General features: G+C 33.9%; 1 protein-coding gene across 5 annotated transcripts in view; it reads left to right on the forward strand.

The window, feature by feature from the left end:
* LOC140991560 (uncharacterized) overlaps positions 1 to 13,318 on the forward strand; it is a 28,102-nt gene extending 14,784 nt beyond the window's left edge. The window contains exons 2-4 of one of the 5 annotated variants that reach the window (XM_073461578.1): positions 12,146 to 12,279; positions 12,759 to 13,005; positions 13,098 to 13,318. In XM_073461578.1, the coding sequence (XP_073317679.1) occupies positions 12,146 to 12,279; positions 12,759 to 13,005; positions 13,098 to 13,199 (483 nt within the window). In that variant the 3' untranslated portion in view covers positions 13,200 to 13,318. Of the gene's footprint in view, positions 1 to 12,145; positions 12,280 to 12,752; positions 13,006 to 13,084 lie in introns of all 5 variants that reach the window. The other 4 variants (XM_073461580.1, XM_073461575.1, XM_073461577.1 and 1 more) reach the window with 4 other exon arrangements.
* Positions 13,319 to 18,975: the final 5,657 nt, after the last annotated feature.

The raw sequence follows: 18,975 nt of genomic DNA on the forward strand, positions 1-18,975 counted from the left end.
TTGATCACCAAAATAGTAACCCAAGCCCATTTTTCCCGGTCTGAATTTATTGTGTTATTTAAACTCTATGGGCCAGTTTGGTAGATAGTATAAAAGTTGGATTGATTAATAATATTTTGTTTGCTTTAATTTTTAGATATGAGATTGACTATTTGTTTGACAATTTTACTGTTTTTGTGGGAGAATAAATCCATGCAACAGCGATTGATAGAAACAATCCGGCTACCCCAAAAATTTTAATCACCAAAATACCCCTGATTGTAATAAATATCCAACTTGCAAGTGGTCTTCTGTACGTCATTGTCCAAAATTCTTACGAAGAGTGGTGCCTTTGACCTCTGCTGAAGAAGTTCGAAATCGAAAGGTAACAACTAAATCCCTATTTCTAGCATAGATCTGAAGTAATTTCAAGCTTTGTCGAAGGTAAAACTCGATAAATTTCTGCTTCGAAGCTATGTGTAATTATCGAGGTTGAAACTGTTGCATAACACCTTGTGCCGTAGATGTATGAACAACCTATTGTTTTCTGTTTTCGTTATCTTCTGCAAATTTATTGTACAAACTGATTATTTTAATGTGGTCGCTTGTTCGGTGTGTCTTTGTATTGTGCTAAGAATTTTTTTTTTTAAAAAATAAACCCAAAAATTGGAGCTCGTCTTACAGTGTAGTAGAAATTGTTTGGCTTTTTTTCTTGGGAGAAGAAGCCGTAGGTTTGAGGACGAACAACGATTAAGATCAATGGTATTTTGGTCCTTAGTACACTTATCATGAATTTATCTATCTCTTAAATTTCACACCACACATGATATTACATAACTCTTAAATTAAATATTTTATCATATCAAACATTTATCAATCAAATTATTAATCATTCAATTATCACATCCTACAAACCAAGCGGACCCTATATGTATTTTATATCGTTAAATTCTCCGATATTCTAAAATACATATTTTTAACACACTTCTTGAATTTATTTGACATAAATAATTATTTTAATTTACAACTCAATAATTATTCTATTTATGCCAAATTACCAGACAAATAATTACAAGGCCTTACACTTCTCCACCCCTTAAAACAAATTTCGTCCTCGAAATTTCAGTTTATACACATACATCTTACACACGATACGAAACCAACAATACATTTCTAAGAATCAAACATTTATGAATAAGATGCTCTCATATTCTCTTCTGTTTCCCACGTTGATTCTTCTACACCATGCCTCGAATACTGAACATGTACAAGTGGTATAACTTTATTGCGTAAAGCTTTATCTTTACGATCCAAGATACAAACAAGATACTCAGTATACGATAGAGAAGGATCAAGTTCAACCTCATCAGGCTGAATCACATGAGATGGATCGGCCTCATACTTACGCAACATAGAAACATGGAAAACATAGTGGATGCTAGACAAGGACTGGGCAAATCCAAACGATAAGCGCAAGTCCCAATACGCTCAACAATCTCGTAGGGACCAACGAAACGAAGTGACAACTTACCTCTCATGCCAAAACGAACAACACCTCTAAACGGAGAGATTCTCAGAAATACAAAAACTCCAACTTGAAATTCTAGATGTCGACGACGTTTGTTAGCAAAACTAGCTTGTCGATCTTGGTCAGATTTCATTCTATGACGAATCAACTGGACTTTATCATGCATTTCCTGAACAATGTCAGGTCCAGTCAACTGCTTCTCACCAAATTCATCCCAACAAAGAGGTGATCGACATCGTCTGCCATACAAAGCTTCAACCAATAGTCACATGGAAACTGTTGTTATATGAAAATTCTACTAGAGGTAAAGCTTCTTGCCAACTATCTTTGAAATCCATAACCACTGCTCGAAACAGATCCTCGAGTGTCTGGATCGTACGCTCTGTCTGACCATCTGTCTGTGGATGGTAAGCAGTACTCATCGCAAGTCGTGTACCCATTTCTTTTTGAAAACTAGTCCAAAACTTTGATGTGAATCTAGAGTCATGATCTGATACTATTGCAACTGGAATTCCATGAAGTCTCACAACATTTTCAATATACAGAAGAGCCATCTTTTTGTACGAATACGTCCTCTCATACGGAATAAAGTGTGCCGATTTAGATAATCTGTCGACAATCACCCAAATGGCATCGAAATGACGAGAAGTACGTGGCAAATGCATGACAAAATCCATAGCCACGTGCTCCCAGTTCAGAACTGCTTCCACTTTACTTGGATCGACAGAAATACCATGTTGAGATATGACATGGCCCAGAAACACAACCCTATCTAACCAAAACTCACACTTGGATAGCTTGACGTACAACTGCTTCTCTTGAAGAATTCGAAGAATTAATCTCAAATGTTTAACATGCTCTTCTTCAGAATTGGAATAGACAAGAATATCATCGATGAATACAATCACAAAACGATCGAGATATTTATGAAATACTCGATTCATCAAGTCCATAAACACAACAGGAGCATTGGTCAAACCAAAAGGCATAACCAAAAATTCAAAGTGTCCGTATCTCGTGCGAAAAGCTGTTTTCGGCACATCTTCTTGTCTAACTCGCACTTGATGGTACCCAGAACGGAGATCAATTTTAGAATACACTGAAATACCTTGCAACTGATCAAATAAGTCATCAATCCTAGGGAGTGGATATTTATTCTTGACAATAAACTTATTCAGTTGCCGATAATCAATACACATCCGCATCGTTCCATCTTTCTTCTTGACAAATAGAATCGGTGCACCCCACGGTGAAGAACTCGGACGCATATAACCTTTACTCAACAAATCCTGTAATTGTTCTTTCAGCTCTTTTAGCTCAACAGTAGCTAAACGATATGGTGCTCGAGATATGGGTTCAGTTCCTGGCATTAATTCGATACTGAACTCAACTTCTCGTTATGGTGGAAAACCCGGAATCTCTTCTGGAAACACATCAGGAAACTCACAGACTACAGGAATATCATAAATCCGTCGCTCATCTTGCGATAAATCAACAGCATAAACTAGAAAACCTTCATGACCAGAATCTAACAATCAATTCATCTCAATGGCAGAAACTAGAGGAATCTTGGCTTGAGAACCACGGCCATAGAAATTCCATTTAGGAGCAAAGCTAGGCCTGAAACGAACTATTCCTCGATAACAGTTAACAGTGGCACGATTTGCAGTCAAAACATCCATACCAACGATACAATCAAAGTCATGTATAGGTAGGACTATGAGATTCAGATACAGAACATTTTAATCGTGAAACAAAACCGCATTGAACAGCACATTATCAGTGATAATCATTTTGCCCATCGGAGTAACAACAGATATATTGGAATTCATACTAGTGGTGTAAAGATCATGCGAAACAACGAATGCATAAGAAACAAAGGAATGAGATGCTCCGATATCAAATAACACTCATGCTATAAAACCACATACAGTACAGTTACCGGTAATGACAGTACCTGGAGCTGCCCGAGCCTTATCCTCAGTCAAGGCAAATACATGAACAAATGACTGATTCTGTTGACCACCTTGTCCTCTGGACTGATGTGAAGGGCAACTAGGCTGGTGGAAAGACTCGGACGCTGCTGGGAATCTATTACTTCGAGCTCCACTACCTATCTGGGCTGATTTCCCCGTTTTACTAGGACAGACTCTAGCAAAATGACATGGCCGACCGCAGTTATTACAAACCCTTTGAACTCCAACACACTGATTACTAGAATGCTTGCCTCCACAGTGATCACAGTAAGGTCCAATATAACGATATCCACCACGATCCCTTGAATTCCATGAACTCGAAGAACTAGAACCAGGATTCTTAAACTGCTTCCCACGTGGACGAAGAGATGCAGAACCAGATTGATTGAACTGTTGCCTTCCCGAATGATGATGTTGGGTAGTCACTCGATTGCCACTCCTCTTAAGACTAGCTTCAGCCCTTTTTGCTATTTCCACTGCTTCAAGATAATTCAGTGGCTTACCGGTAGAAACAAAAAGGTGCAGATGATCGTTCACCGCAACCTGACTTGCAGCCACATAAGGAGCATATCTTAGGATAGCATAAAAAGTATCCGCATACTTTGCAACTGACATATCGCCCTGCTTCAAGTTATGAAACTCTGAAGCCTTAGAAGTTAAAAAATGATAGAGGACAATTACTTTCCTTAAACTTCAGTTTGAATATATCTCACGATGGAATAATCCTCTGAGCATCTAAGGTCATCAATGTAATAGACCATCACATTTTGGCACGATCTTTCAACTGATGCACATCTAATCTCAATCGACTATCTGAAGGATACTCTTTCAAATCGAACAATTCTTCAATCTCAGAAATCCATAGTTTTGCTTTCTCGGCTCCCTCCGAACCACTGAATTGAGGTGGATGCATTGAGTGGAAACGAGCACGTCCACGACCTCGACCACGTCCACGACCTCGACCACGACCTCAACAACATGGACACGAGGTCGACCACGTCCACGACCTCGACCACGACCTCGAGCTAGAGGAATCTCATTAACGAGAATTATACCACCTCCCTCCATTCTATACGATAAAACACCAAAACAATTAGAATGGAAGTAAACAAAACATATAATCACATAAGCATGTTGTCAAGTAGCATACACAGGCGCAACAACCATTTTAGTGCCAAGACTCAAGTGTCCTAGAGTATAGTTCGAGCGTATCCCAGTTTACGCTCTGATACCAAGATGTGAGGCCCATTTACTCTAATGACAATTAATGATCAAACAATAATGGTTTGATTTAAAGCCGCAGCGGAAAAGGTTTAAAATACTTTAAAACGGACCTCAGGGCCTAGAAAAATTTCGGCATGAACTCCCCGCAAGTAGAACATCCCGAAAACTCAAGCAGCAGTTTATATCAAAATATACTCCAACTAGAGTCATTAAAGCAAACCGAAGTTAAACAACCTATAGCCGCACTGGCCAGGACTAAACAGAAATTAAAACTTACCAAATACTCACCATATTATAAGAATCACATAGTCGACTCAGAAAATCACAAAACAACCAAATACCACTACAGATACACAGGGTATCTCCCCGGAAAATAAAGTACAATACAAAACTGAAACAAACTCAAGACATACATATAGACTAACTGGGAGACTCCACTAAATAGAACCAAGCAATCCAACCTCAATCCCGAGCTCCTCTGGCGGAATCTCGGCCTGATGTTGCAAGACGACTCGGGAGATCTACCATGGTGCCCAATAGTAACCACAGCAGCCCCCCCAGAAAACAACTGAGGTTAGAATTCTGGTATAAAACAGTTCAACAATAACAACAATAATCATAAATCATGCATAATCATATAATAAAATGTAATATGCAATGCATGAAAGGCTCAACGAATAATCGGGATAATAGGAGCCAACAAACGGTACGATAACAACTGGAATAATGCTCGAGCAACAACACTGGGGAGCTACATCGTCATGCAACTAAATCGCCCTGCCAAGTATGCGAGGTATGCCAAGCTGTGCTGAATAACACCCCTGACTCGGCCTCCATACAACTGATACGATATAACATGATGGCACAACAGAACGAACTAGATGACACAATTCCAACGCTCACCTCAAAAGGCTGCACTAACCACGGAATTGTTCAATCACATCTACGGTTTCATGTGTATAGGCCTATTAGCCACACTATGATCCCGAGATAAACAACAGTGCAAGATAACAACGGATATCAACAATGGGCTAACAAGAACGATATGGCTCAACATGAATGTCACAACAGTATGTCATATGCTAAATGCCAATAATATGTCACAATAATAACATATATCACAACAAAGGCATGTAACAAATTACAACAATCAACAAGTCATAAATACGATCAATGTAACACAGAATGACAATTAAACATAATTTATGTTTTACCGTCGTATGTTACCGAGCTGTAACATACCTATACCAACTTGAAAATCCAATATCAACTCTCTCGGCCTAAACAAAACCACAATAAGCCGATCATGAAAACTACATTCCATATCAATGTCCGATTTGGCACAAAAGAGCATAAAATTCGTATATTGCTCAATATTAACTCAAATCAATATCCACCAATTGAAAATGAAATATAACTCAAATATCTAACTTTTTCTAGAAGAAACCATCTTCCAAATCTAAGCAGATTAATCCCAGAATTATCAAGAACACACTGCCACTCAACAGATTTTCGGACAGAATTCTCCTAATGAGCAGTTTCCGAAAAACCACCATAACTTTATCAATTCTTACTGAACGACTCTAATATCATTACGCAGAAAACACATAACTCTACAACTCTTATTTGAATCACAAGTCCAGAATCCGAGCGTAAAAATGTCAAAAACTCAAATTACAGTAGCTATTGAACACAGCTCCAACACAGAATTTAATTTGACACATTTTGGTAGAAAAATCATATCAAATTCGTTTCTTATTTAAATTCGATGATTCTAGCGGCTATAGAAAGTAACAAACAGAGCTACAAGTTTTATTTGAACCACAAGTCGAGATGCTTAACACACTGTACACAAAACTTCGAATTTCAGAAGCACAAGAACTGAACTCACCAAAATACTACACAGAAACAGGGCTCACGAAATGGAGCTTCAATCTGCTCGTTTCCTCTCTCAAAATTCATGTTTTATGGCTCAAAACTAAGGAACTGATATAAGAAAGACAACCCCTCAAACCGATCGAGATTTCGATGTCGGACGGAGGAGATATAGCGACTTTACCGTAGCTGCTCCTCAAGTGACGGGAATGGGGTTTCCTCTTTCTTCTCTTGTTTTCTTTTTCTCTTTTTGAATGAGGTATGTGTGTATTGTATGCATTTAATAATTCCGGTCTTAATTTATTTTGCTCTCGTGTGTTATTTAAACTCTATATGTATTTTATATCGTTAAATTCTCCGATATTCTAAAATACATATTTTTAACACACTTCTTGAATTTATTTGACATAAATAATTATTTTAACTTACTACTCAATAATTATTCTAATTATGTCAAATTACCAGATAATTAATTATAAGGCCTTACATTACCTAACATTGATTTTGTTAAGAACCATGTCTGTTAAGCATGCCAACTAGTTAAGAAAAAAAATCTATTTTAAAAAATAAAGGAAGTAAATTGACTATTAGATTTCTAGAACTCTTGCATATGGATTTATTCAGACTTATACCAATAATGAATTTAAGAGAAATGAGATATACCCTAGTTATCATTGATGATTTTTCTAAATTCACATGGGTTATATTTTTGAGCGGAAAAGATGTTACATGTTCGTAATTGATCAAGTTTCTTAATCGCGTGCAAAATGAAAAATCAGTTTCAGCAGTCAAGATCAGAAGTTATCGCGGTACATAATTTAATGACAAACACTTGAAGCTTATATATCATAACAAGGTATTCAACATGAGTATTCAGCAGCCTGAACCCCTCAACAAAATGAAGTTGTTGAACGAAGGAATATAACTTTGAAAGAAGAAGCACGAACCCTGCTTGCTGACTCAGGGATGTCACAAAGATTTTTGACAAAAACAATCAACACCGCATGCTACACTCATAATTGAACCATGAGTAACAAGAAATCCGGAAAGACACCATATGAAATATGAAACAAGAGCAAACCAAATCTATCTTACCTACATGTTTTCGGATTCAAATGTTTTATTCACAACAATGGTAAGAATCACTTAACTACCTTTGACTCGAAATCTAATACTGGTATATTTTGTGGCTATTCATCAGTCAGTAAAACTTTTAGAGTTTTCAATAATTGAACCCTAAATATTGAAGAATCAGTGCATGTTGTATTTGATTATTCCTATGATATCTCTGAACAATCTAACATAAATGATTTGATTTGAGTATTAGAATGGAAAATGTCTAGTTAGAAGGAGATATTGAGGATGATGCACCTAAAAGATCAAATCAGACTCCAAAACCCGATTTACCTGAGATGCAATCAGTAGCAGAGACTTCTAGAGAACTAGATCATCATACTACTGATCAACCTATCCACAAAGATGTTGAAGTCACTCAAACACAAGAAAATCTTGATTCAGCATAGGTCAATATCCTCTTCGCACGAGGTTAAAAATGGAGCAAAACTCATATTTCTTCACTAGTAATCAATAATCTTTTAGCAACACTCAAAACCATAAACCAAATGAATAATGAATATTTGCATTCTGTTTTTATATATCAATTAGAACCAAAGAAAATCGACGAAGCACCTACTGATTCAAGTTGAACAGAGACTATGCAATAAGAATTTAATCGATTTAAATGGAATAATGTCTGGTATTTAGTTTATACACCTAATAACTGATATGTTATTGGTACCTAATGGGTTTTTAGTAACAAATTAAATGAGGATGGAATTGTAATTAGAAATAAAGAAATATAGCACATTTTTTTAGACAAGAAGAATGAATAAATTTTGATGAAACATTCGTATCAATAGCCAAGTTAGAAGCTAGTTGAATACTCCTTGTGTTTGTTGCTTTTAAGAACTCCAGGGTTTATCAAATGTATGCGAAAATAACATTCTTGAAAGTACTACTGCAAACAAGAACTATATGTTGAGCAGCCTCCAGGGTTTAAATACAGGAGTTAGACCATAATACTAGCAGAATAAATTATTTTATAAATATTGGATTGAATTTTTAAATTTTTTTTATTTCCAAAAAAATATTATATTTGAAAGTATAATTATAATTGTTTAAAATTACGTTCCATTTTTAAATAATTGAAATTGTACTTGTTCTACACAGATTGTACATTCAATCTAAAAATCCTGGAGTCAAGGCTACCTTCACACCACTCTCCGCTTCCTTCTACTGAGTAAAAAATAGATGGAATACAATCCGCCGGGAAGCCCCACGCCGGTCTCCGCCGCATCTGGCGATGTGGCGGAAGTCAGTGTGATTGAATGCGACGGAAGGTGTTACTTACACCGGTGGCCGTGGCGGCACCGGTCTTCATGACAATGTCGATGGACGGGGGTATTTTATAATACGTGTTTAGTATATGTTGAATATTTTCCGTCGAATTTTATCTTTTTTTGCATTATTCAGTGTGTTTACTGTCTATGTTAGAATCGATTCCTGAATAAGCTCTGCCATTTTTGCCTTCTCCGGTTGATGTCAGGTGTAAAAGACAGTTTGTATTTTTCGCCGCTATAACACAATTTAGTTTCAAATTGGAATGTGCTAAATGCAAGTTAATTTCTTTCACTCTATGCTTTCTGGAACGAATTTCGATGTTGGATTTCTGCTCATAGAGCTCATGGTTCACCGAATGCCTCAATAACGGACGAAATGGGAATAGCCATTGTTGTTCCACAGTTTCATTCTTGTCAGAAACTTATGATGAAATTAAGCGGAAAGAAGAAAGAAACATGAAAAATAAGGAGATGAAAAATTATTAAATGTAAGAAAAATATTAAAAATGATTAATAGAAAAGAGTTTGTAAAGGTAATGGATTTATGTCCTAGAAAGACAGAGATCATGATAATTTGTCTTATCAGAAATGGTATTAAATACGATAAACTTGATTGTTGATTTTTCGATAACTTTAATAGTTTATAAGGTGGAATAACTTATAGGTTGGTTCCTCTTCATTGTGTTCTCAAGCTGACCAAAAGAACTCTTCCTCCAAGCTATGATAGGGCTCATTCATTCAATTTGAAAGATGGTGCTTTTTAATTGATTTGTATATTATCGTAGTTGACCCTGCTGCTAAATTTCAGATGACTGGAGAACTCTTTTTTTACTTAATTAATGAAAGTTCATATGCCATCTCCTAAGCACATGGAAACATAATTTTTACATGTAAATTTTCTAAAAATCATGTTTTGCCTCCCTGGTTCTTTTGATTTGTCCCCATCTTACTGGCTCGCCCTCCCTTTGCTCAAAATCCTTGGTCCACTCCTTTCTATACAGTATACCCTTTGACAAAGTGCTGATTTTGCAGAGTTATAGATTCTATCAACTTTGTTGCTAAGAATTTGTCAATCTTGAAGCATGTCAAGCACAGAAATAAGTAGATCAAACAAATCTGCATGCACATTGACAAAAAGAAATTGTCTATATTTTTGGGGAGCTAATTGTAAATGTCAACTTTGAATTTTAATTAATAATATTCAATCTAATGTGGATTTATTTTTTCAAACCATGATTAAACAGATTTAAACAATAAAGCAACAATAACTGTAACATTGTTTCCTAGACTCAATCAAGGTTCACAAAATCCTATGTGTTCTCGTAATCTTATTTATTATAAATCCTAGTGCAATCCAATCTGTATTTAGCAGAAAACGAAGCAGCTTTAATATGCAACTATCCAGTTATATGTGTCCGAATTCAGAGAAAAGTATGACTAACCCCATTTTTCAGTAAGACTTAAGATAAAGCCAAAATTTTCCGCTCTTTCCTTGTCTGATCCCTTCTGTCACTTTTTCAAATTTTCTAACCCTAAATACATTTGAACAATTATAAAAGAAGCATAATTGTAACATTATTTCCCTAACTCAATCAAGGTTCACAAAATTTAAATGTTCTTGTAATCTTATGAAAAAATCTAATGCATCAAATCTGTAATTAGGAGCCAAACATTTAATGAAATTGTCCAGTTATATGTGTCCAAATTCATTGAAAGCCATAGCTAACCATGGTTGCAATTCTAACTAAATAACCAGGGCTTCCAAATTTTCCAGTCCCTTTATTCAGATCCCTCTGTCAGTTTATGTATCTCTTCCCAGAATTGAACATTTTGTTGCCCTTCGATTTCCAGAAAACAAAAAAAAAATCAGTTCTTGTTCTCCACTTCTCTGCAACTCTATCTATCTGTGTGCTAAAAGCAACAATGGAAAGAGGCAATTTTGTATGTATTTCTGTTATTTTCTATGTGCACATCTTCATTGTTTGACCACTATTTAAATCTATAAATAACTACATTCAACCTTTTATGGATATAATTGAATGTATGTCAACTTATTCTGGGAATCTAGGGTTTTGGTTGAGTCCATTCATTTGCTGATTTTTATGTGTATTATATATATGCCTATCTTTTCTGTATAAGGTTCCTTCATATCATTACATAGGGTGTTTCTCATTTGAGTTTTGAGCAAGCTTTTATTATTCTTTTGGTCTCTTTCACTCAAGTGTCATTTTGAATAACTCTACAGGTTGATTTAATCTTTTTTTGTATTGTTTTTGTTTGAAACACTCATGGGGTTTATTCTTAATTATTGGTTTTTTTTGTGGGTTCTCCCCAATTATTATGTGTTATTCACTGATATTAAGATACATTTGATGATCTGAAGCATTGACTAGTAGTCATGAACCTTTTCCTTTCTTTTTGGCTTTCGAAGGTGCAAAAGTAGGTGACTGTAGTTTTGGGCTTCCGGGAACAAAACTCTGTTAAAAAAGTGTGTTCACAAATCTGGATTTTCATGTATTCTTGTATTAGACTGTCCTTTTTTTGATTGATTTGATTTGATAAAATGTTGATGAAAGTTTCTGTTTTTCTTAGATTTAGCAATTGATGAGAATTAGATCTGGTTAGGATTTTCGCGCCAGTTCTGTTTGCAGATTTCAAAAGTTGGGTAATTTTTTTGTAACCTGACGTGGCCTGGCTTGGAGCTTAAATATTTCGCTAATTTAGTTTTCCGTTGGTTGGTTTATTGTTGTTGCCTTATTATAAATGCTGTGGTGATGTTTCCGTACGATTCATTGAATGTCATTTGCTGGAGATGAACTTACATGATGAATTAAATCATAAATTTCAAAGACATAAAAGGAAATGAAATCCCATATAGCTAGGGTGCATCGCATTTGTCGTTATGTTACTTTTTGAAACATAAGTCTTTCTTTCATGTCTTTCGTCGCATATCTTAGGTCATGATTCTTTGTCCCCATATTTTTGTGATTATTCCTTTTATCTATTTCGCTTTTCTAGAAGCTGGCTATCAAGCTAATTGGTTGTCGCATTTGTGATCATATTTTTAGGGATCTTAAGATTGACATTGTTCTGTAGACATTTTTCATGCTTTTCGTGCAATGACTTCCAAGAGTTCCCTTGATCCCTTTTACCAACTTATGCAGCCAGGGAGTCCTACGAAGGCCGGCAGTTTTACAGTTGATCCTACTATGAATCGCCCATATTATCTGACACCTGGAACCAGCAGCGAGATCAATCTCAATCAGTCAGGCGCCTCTGCAAACATGACTGATTCATGGTACTGCCATGCTTAAAAATATCCCATTTATTCATTATTTCTTTGTGGGTTATACTCAATTACTGCATATCACTAACAAATGATGAAATCCGTTTGATGACCTGAAACTTTTGACAATTTTTTCCATTCTCCAAAAGATATTGTTTTCTCTGATGATATAACGTCTAAACCTTGAAATCTAAACGCCTAATGAAAATGTATTCTTAGTTGTGTTACTTCTAGAAACATAGTATTTTTTCCATTGCTTTTTCCACAGGCAAAAAATAATCATCGAATGGCTGATTGCATCTGTTGATCTTCATGACCAATTTGAGTTTTCATTATCATTAATCTACATCGCGGGACTGTTTTTCTCCGGAATTATTTTACAGTTATTCAATTGTAGAAGTTGGCAATCTTGTTTATTGGTGATCTATACCATATTTTTTGCAAAGATAAGATTGGCATTGCTGACTTCTCTTCCTCTGTTTTAGTGCAAGGGATGCCATGACTTATTGTGATCCCCCAGGCCAATCTCAATCACCGACGACTCCAGCGCCTGCTGATTTACATAATGTCTTGCCCCCTCATAGTCTGTATCAAACACATGCCGGCATCATCTTATGCCTTCCTGCTCAACAGAAAAGATCCAAAACTAGCAAATCTCAGCCAATTCGTAAAAAACAGCCGCCTAAAAATCTTGCTTCATCAAGTCAGATGACAGACAATCGCTCCCTGAAACCCGAGGTAAGATCTGCTACATTTTGGATGTCATTCCCTATATGCAGGATACTGTAATCCCATTTGAAAATTATGTTGCTAACAGAGTTCCTTTACAGTGTAACATTCCTGTAAGGCCCAAGGAGTTGACTCGGGATGAGACTCGCTGTATGCTGATCGATAAGGCCCGGACAGAAGTCATTCGATATCTCGGTGATTAGTTTTTGGCTTCCTCACCAAATGTGTGTTATCTTGTAATACTCTTTATGGTCTAATCGATACTTTTGTTCTTGATTGAAGAATGACCTATGCCCAAACAGAATCAGCTTCTATGGTTAAATCCATTTCATTTGCACCCTATCAATATTTAAGGAAATGAAAAAAAATTGTATTGTTGAATTTTTTTATGGGAAGATGGGATACCTTTTTTTTTTTCCTCTCTTGAAATTTATGAATTCGAGTCATCGTTTATATTATTCAATTACATTGTACAATAAAACTAAGATTTTTAATTAAGTTTTTTAATCATGAATAATTATAAATATTACATGATATCTATTTCACAAGGGTTAAAAAAAGTATCGTGCTCTGATAAAAAAAAAAAAGAGAGAGATTCAATATTGTGCAAAGTTATTTACTTTGTTGATACAAGGAAAAGTAGAGTTATTCGAATTCAGCACTCGAACCTGTAGAAACTCACATATTTATGAGTAGGTCTTAGAAACGGTCTTACAGATTTATTTTTGTTGAACGGATTAATCCGATCCATATTTCAATTAAAAAAAATATTTTTAGCTTAAAATATTATATTTTTTCATGAATTAGATCATGTCGAAGATTTGTCTCACAAAATTGATCTGCGAGATGATTTCACGATAATTTTTGTGTATATTTATGCTACATAAAATTAGTTTTCTGTATTTTTATTATTTATTCTTTGCTTACTTTAGTTGCTGTAACTTTATAACAAACAATACTTTCTACTTTAAGTGAAAATTTATCACTGTCAATTTAATACTAAGAATTAATATATTAGAATATGTCATTTGAGTAGTTTTAATATTTTAAAACTGAGTAGATTTGACATCTCTTCGATATATTACCAATGTTTCGAAAGAAAAAAAAAAGAATACAATAATTGGTGTTGGAACATTTAAAGCTTTGGCGATGAGTATTTTATTTGCAGAAAGATTCAATAACAGTAAAATTCAGGAGCTCGAAGAATTCAGTAAATTGATCATTAATTGAGACTACCTACTATTTAAAATCGTCATTTAAGATTCAAATTTTCTACTACATTTAAGTAAACAATCAAACCAGCATACCTGAATTTCAAAAGATGTGCAATACGCTAATTAAAGAAAATACTTTGAAGTTGTACAACTAGCATTTAATGCTACATTCTTTTTTCAGGACATCATTTAATGACATACGACAATATTATGGCTCATATACTATGACTTTATAGCCGTTCAAATCTATCTTTTGAAATCAACTATAAAAGCTCATGGACATCCTTTAACAACACACTTACTTACACATGATAAACGTTCATTCACTCAGAAGCATTGTTGAAAAGATATACTAATAGCACATGTCCAAAGTTAAATTAGATCTTTTTAGAGATCAATTTGTGTGTTTTCAAACACTCACTGCAATTTTCATATATTCAGTGTGGGTTACTGTAATCCGAAAGTAGTACTTCTAGTCAGACTTCTATAAGAAATTTGTTGTTGTACTAAGAGTTTCAGTACACAGTGTTAAGTCCTACTAAAGTGGGTGATTACAAGTATTGTAATACCAAAGTTTTTTACTTATACCTTCTGGAAATAGAAGGAGATATATAGAAGGTTTTATCCTTCGAACTTCCAGAAACAATCTCTTGTCTCTCATTTTCGTACACTACTGATTTAAATTGTTCAAAAAGTCTAGGCAGGCTTCTTCTGCGTTGCATATCAATTGGCCGCTGAACTTTGAAGGTCAAGATTCATAATTCTTCTGCTAACACCGATAGAGGTCATCCATGAAGATTAAATTCAGAAATTTTTAAGTGTCTATTCACCTCTTTTCTAGATACATTCTGATCCTAACAATTGGAAAGTTTGTGTGTACAATTCAATTCTTAGGGTCGAAAAACAAAAATATTTTTTATAAGTATATGACAAAGCAAAAAGCATTTATTACAAACACAAGTAATATTGTTGTGATGAGATAATAAAGATTTGTAATATGAAAGAATGAATTGAAAGATATAAATAACATAATTATTTTATCTCCAATTATTGTAGAAATCGAATAAGATGGTGAACCATGCATGAATATTGAATCTTATCATTTCCAGTAGTAAATGGTAGCAAATGTACAATAAGAGGGTTTGTGTTTTTATTCTCCCCTCTCAAATTAACATACTTCCGTACAAATTCATGCATAATTCATATTTTATATTTTAACAAGTGGTTTATAGTTTTTTTTTTATTGAAAAAATTTTAATTAGCAGTTTTATATATATATATATATATACACACACACACACACACACACACACACACACACACACACACACACACACACACACACACACACACACACACACTATAGAGACACACGCGCCATTAATGAAGCAAGAATTCCTATTAATAACCATTTTTTGGTGAAATTATTTTCATAATTCCAACATTGTCTTCCTTTACATTTCATGGAAAATTTAAAATAATAGAAATAAAATAAAAACCAGCACAAAATAACTACCCAAAATTTAAATACATATTTTATTTCGAGTTATTAAAGATTTATTTAATATAAATCATTAAATATTTTATAATAAAAATATATGTGAATTTATATGCTATAACATATACTACGCACATGCAGGTCATGTGCTCGGAGTATGAGTGATATACAACTTATACTAATTTTTTTAGTTAAAATAAAATTATTTTGAGTATTTCATTACAGGGAGAATTAATTTGATACAATATATTTAATTTCTTGCGAATTTGGTCTTCTATTATATCAAATTTCAATTTTAGTCATAAATATTTCAAAATTTGGAAATTTTTGTCTTTTTCATTGAGAGTGCTGACGAGTCACTGTATAAACTAGTGACACATAGGTGTTACATCAACGCCACATCACCAAATTGACTAAAATTACCAAAAAAAATTGATAATTTTATAGGTAAGTTGTACTGAATATGTAATTTATATATAGTTGCAACTTTACGTGCTTTTATAGCTTTTCAAAATTAGTCAAAAGCTTTATAGATTGCCATGTGACCAATCCAGCAAATTCTGTATGTTGATCTTCATGACCAATTTGAATATTCATTATCATTAATTTTAGGATCGAGTGATTGGTTAGAAAGACATTGAATAAATAATCAAACTAGTTTGTCCAAAATTCGGTTGGAATAGAAACTTTGAATTTAGTGATTATCGACAAGTCAATGTCAGTTTGTTAATCAGATAAATTATGTGAGTAAGGAAACTAAATTGACAGATTGAATACTCAAAATGGCTAAGTAAGAAAAAGAGTTGGGTTATCAGGAGTAGACTGACTGAAATGTAAATAACATAAAGATGTTTTTGGATGTTCGAAGATTTGAATAACTCTTACATCACCTTTCTTTCCTTGAGAGAATGATGTTCACTAGAAAATTTTGTAGATTACAATTTTTGTAACAACCCGATTTAGAAAGCCTTTATATTCGCCTAATTGAAACTCTTAATTTAGCTTATTTACTTAAACAAAACTGAACAATACATTAACTATCAATTTACAAGTATTTCTAAACGAAAAATATTAAGCACCAATTGATCCTCAATGATTAGATATAATACTTAAGCATACTAAAAAGTCTTTAAAGCAGTTTGTCTTATTAAAAGTTTGATTTTTTGAACTTATGCAATGATTCCGGAGAGCCTAACTAATTTACAATTCTTCTATTTATAGACTTGGATTCAATGATCAATAAAATCAAATATTATATCAGTTCCAAATATGATAGTTGTTAATCCCTTCTTTTTTACGTCACTTCCTCTTCTAACAATTCGTATAGTGTAGGTAGTGTTGATACTGAAAATTTTATCTAATAATTTAGTTTTGTAACTCTGAGTAGTCTAACTAATTTTTCAAAGAATGTTTTTTCATTTACTCAATTATCTTTTATAGCAGTTAGTCTTCAGCTATCAGTCCGGTAAACCTAGATATCAGTTAAGCTTCAAACAGATTTTTCTTATAAAATTATCAATTTAGCTCATATTTAGTTTAGCTCATTGTTAGTTTAATCTGGCTCAGTTTGTTAAATCACCAAAACTTAATTGATAAAACAATTTTTCTTTTTTTTGTGTTTGATAAAATATGAATTATAAATCTTAAATGATCCTGATATACAACAATTGTAGATAAGCTGATAATATAACAATATCTCCTATGAAAATCTCTATGACTGCTCGAGTGCTTGTTTGACTCAGTTGATCTCTTGGAAAACTGTTCTTTGCTATGTTCTTTCTTCTAACTCAATTCCCCTCTCTGATACTTCCCCCTTTTTGTCAACACTAGAGGTCTTCAAAATTTCAATAACTGAACTTAGTTAAGTAGACATTGTATCAATTTTGGAGGAGAGATCTTCATGAACTTTTTCTACCTTAATTGCTAGCTCATGATTGGAGGTAGAAATTTGTCCATAGAGAGTCTGAGTGGTAGAAATTTGATTATTTTTTCAGTTTTTCCAGATAGCTAAAAACACCAATAACCTCCTTGGACAGGTGTGCCACTTATGTTAGTTGTTTGTCTTGAAAGCTATCTAGAGAGTTTTCAGTGTTGAATGACTTCTTCGTAGATTGGTGAGACTAGAGGTGATGGAAGCCAGACTAGTAGTAATATTGTCCAAAATGTGGTCTTCAGAGATGTTCATTTTTGGAGAAAGAACAACACTTGGAATGTCCTTAACCATGAAGATATTTGGATTTGAACCGGAGGATAGTCCTTATTCAATCATCATAATTGGTTGAGCTTGAAAAACTTGTTCGGTTTTGAAAGGAAAAATAATCTTGAATTTCAAGATATCCTATAAAAAATTTCTACCTTAAATTAAATTTTCTTATTGATAAGATTATGTGGAATATTGGGTTTTACCTTTCTAGATATTATATTTATGATAAAGATTTTGTTGATATGGAATTATTGATTTAAAAAAATATTGGTTCTATAAACTCTTGATTTCATTATCTTGTGGATTTCCTTGTGAGGTGAGTTGAATTACATATAAGGGAAACAATCATTTTGAAGAGAAGTTGACGATTTTGTTTTTCATTCTTCGCTTGGAAGTTTTCGTGGCTGCATATCGTGTGCACTTTACACGTCGTGGTTCTCAGAGAAAAACATTCTACAAGAACGTTGCTGTTTGAAGAGTGATGTTTCACGTGTTGCATTGATTGTTGGAGACATCTGCAGACAACATCTGTGAAGGAGTTGGCTGAAGATTTATTTTTGTTGCTCCAGTTTTTGACATCACGTTTTTGCTTTCTTGATTATATTTTAGTGTTGTTGGTTATTTTAGAAATCATGTTATTTTCTCAAAGTGTTGAGAAAATTTATTTTTAATTGAGATCACTAGTATTGGTTTCGTGTAAACTTATTGGTTTTATAGTGATTGATTTTTGTCCTGAGGCACTGCGCAAGTATTTATATTTGTGCAAATTTAATCTTGTTCATCGTATTTATTTAAAGTCAATTTGTGTTACAAACTTTAATGTTCCGCTGCATATTGTCCGAAATGTTGTAACATTCAGAACAATAATTAATTATGATAAAACACAAATTTACAATCTTATACTACTATTGTTATATACACTCACATCTGTCAAGCAACATTCCTTAAAAGTGGTATCAGAGCCTACTCTTAATATACTAAGTGTTGATTCTGGTTTTTGTTTTGCTTGACAGAAATATTTAAATGGACACATTACTTGCAAATGCAGCACTTCGACCACCAGT

Source organism: Primulina huaijiensis, chromosome 13, assembly GCF_012295235.1.
Source record: "Primulina huaijiensis isolate GDHJ02 chromosome 13, ASM1229523v2, whole genome shotgun sequence".
NCBI lineage: Eukaryota > Viridiplantae > Streptophyta > Magnoliopsida > Lamiales > Gesneriaceae > Primulina > Primulina huaijiensis.